This window comes from Penaeus chinensis, chromosome 3 (genome assembly GCF_019202785.1).
Source record: "Penaeus chinensis breed Huanghai No. 1 chromosome 3, ASM1920278v2, whole genome shotgun sequence".
Classification (NCBI taxonomy): Eukaryota; Metazoa; Arthropoda; class Malacostraca; order Decapoda; family Penaeidae; genus Penaeus; species Penaeus chinensis.
The window spans coordinates 37,750,082-37,752,581 of record NC_061821.1 but is presented as its reverse complement, the minus strand read 5'-3'; the positions used below and the strand labels follow the sequence as shown (position 1 = coordinate 37,752,581).

The following is a 2,500-nucleotide window of genomic DNA, read 5'->3' as shown; positions in this document are numbered from 1 at the left end:
TCAGGTCCTCGTTGATGTTGTAATGTACCTGGTGGGATGATGGGTTTAGCTCACAGATGTTTCCTCACTCGGGATTTCACGTATCACTAACTTTAGAAGATGTGGAAGCACTGTCTATTACTATAGTACATATTTCACATGTATTAGAATACATAAAAACATAACCCATCTATGGTTTATACCACAGTACTTTATGTGGGAACGTGTATAAATCACCAAACATGTGATGGATATAAATCAATACTATGAGAAATGAGATTTCGAACAGTGGAGAAGCGATTATCATTATTATAGTTATTGTTACTAGTTTTGATAACGATAATAAAAATATCATTAGTAGTACCAATAGTTACAACAGAAACAGTAACAACAATAGTAACAACGGCAATAATGAGATTACAAGTCACAACATATTCACAAAAGTCGATGAAATTTGAAATACCAACCATTTTACAAGTAGTCGACAGAGTCCTTCGCCAGCGCACGCCGATGGAGCGAAACTAAAGCTCACAACGAGCCGTCTTGAACCAGAGGAAGTCGGACTGTCTTATCACAAATTTGAATAAACTTCATTAAATGTTCCCAAAACAACTCTCTCAGCAGTAGTCTTTATAAAATTCATCAATTTATTTCTACAACATACACCTCACGCAGAACACTTGAATTATCAAATAGATTAATCAGATTTTGAAAATATGTTCACGTGGCAACTTTCTGTCTCTGTATTCTTTATAACATGGAAACCCACGCAGTAAGTGTTATCTCGTGAACATCCTGTACCAATTAAGTCAACCTTTAGCCAGTTCTGACTCTTAAAAGAAAGTGACTGTCTCCTGTGGCTTAGAATATAAATTGATAGCATTTATTATTGATATTGAAAGTAAATGTTAATGCAACACACTTAAATATATTTGTAATGATAAGAAATATTATTAGAGACAAAAGGTGATGGTAATGCTATTGCAACTACAAAATACCATACTTATATTAAAGTTATGATAACAAGTTGATGTTAATGTTACTATTTCTTAAACAGTCTTATCATCAGAATTATGATTCCCGCTAAATAAAGGATGATAATGCTATTGTAATGAGTAAATCCCATACTGATGCTAATGCTTTGATGTTAAGTAATCTTTTCTTAATATTTTTGTTACTATTACTTATTCATTATTGCTATAACTACTTCTCCTACTGTTATTGTTAGTTTTTATAATGACCATCATCATCATCATCATCATCATCATCACCATCATCATCATCATCATCATCATCATCATCATCATCATCATCATCATCATCATCATCATCATCATCATCATCATCATCATCATCATCATCATCATCATCATCATCATCATCCTCATCATCATCAGCATCATCATCATCAGCATCATCATCATCTTCTTCTTCTTCTTCATCAACGTCATCATTGTTATTACTATGACTATTATCATTATTGTTATAATTATCATTGTTATTATTATTATTTTACTATAATTCTCATTCTCATTATCACTATCTTTATCACTCCTATTACTCTCATCATTATTTTTAATGTCATCCTCATCATCATTATTTCTACCACTATCATTATTATTGCCCAAACCCCCAATTGACGCCCCCGGTTTCTATGTTTGAAACCTCTCCACCCCCGTGTATGCAAGTTAAGTTTAGTTTCCCTTTGAAAACCAAAGCGCACGATAAAGTAGAAAACGATCTTTCCTCAAGCAGAAACTATTCTAAATACCATTTAATGTCGATTTTTTTCCCTCTCGCTCTCTCTCTCTCTTTCACACACACACACACACGCACACACGCACACACACACACACGCACGCACACACACACACACACACACACACACACACACACACACACACACACACACTAACACACACACACACTACTGGCTGTGACTGTATCTGTGTTTGGATGCTTTTTATAAGGTAGTCAGTATTACGCTTCATAGTATTTAAGATATCGTCATCATCATCTGTTATTATTATTATCATTACTATTACTATTGTTATATTATTATTATTATTATTATTATTATTATTATTATTATTATTATTATTATTATCATCATCATTGTTATTATTATCATTATTATTATTGTTATTATTATTATTATTATTATTATCTTTTATATTATTTTTATTGTTATTATTATTATTATCATTATTATTATTATGTTCATTATTATTGTTATTATCATTATTATTATTATCATTATTACTATTATTATCATTATTATTGTTATCATTATTATTATTATCATTATTACCATAATTACTATGATTATTATAATAATAATAATGATTATTATTATCATCTTTTATTATTACTTTCATCAGTATTATTGTTATTGTCATTACTATTAATATCATTGTTATTATTTTCATTATTATTATGATAATCATTATTAGTATCATCACCATTATTATCATCTTTACCAGTACTGTTACTATCATCATTGTTTTTTTTTATTATTATT

At 29.6% G+C, this 2,500-nt stretch overlaps 1 protein-coding gene across 1 annotated transcript in view; it reads right to left on the bottom strand.

Moving 5' to 3' along the window:
- Positions 1–683, bottom strand: part of LOC125042613 — a 1,474-nt gene extending 791 nt beyond the window's left edge. The window contains exons 1-2 of the mRNA XM_047638374.1: positions 447–683; positions 1–28 (exon numbers count right to left, since the gene is read on the bottom strand). The exon at positions 1–28 is cut by the window's left edge and continues 132 nt beyond it. Coding sequence (XP_047494330.1) covers positions 1–28; positions 447–449 — 31 coding nt within the window. The 5' untranslated portion in view covers positions 450–683. The remainder of the gene's footprint in view (positions 29–446) is intronic.
- Between the last annotated feature and the right edge of the window lie 1,817 nt (positions 684–2,500).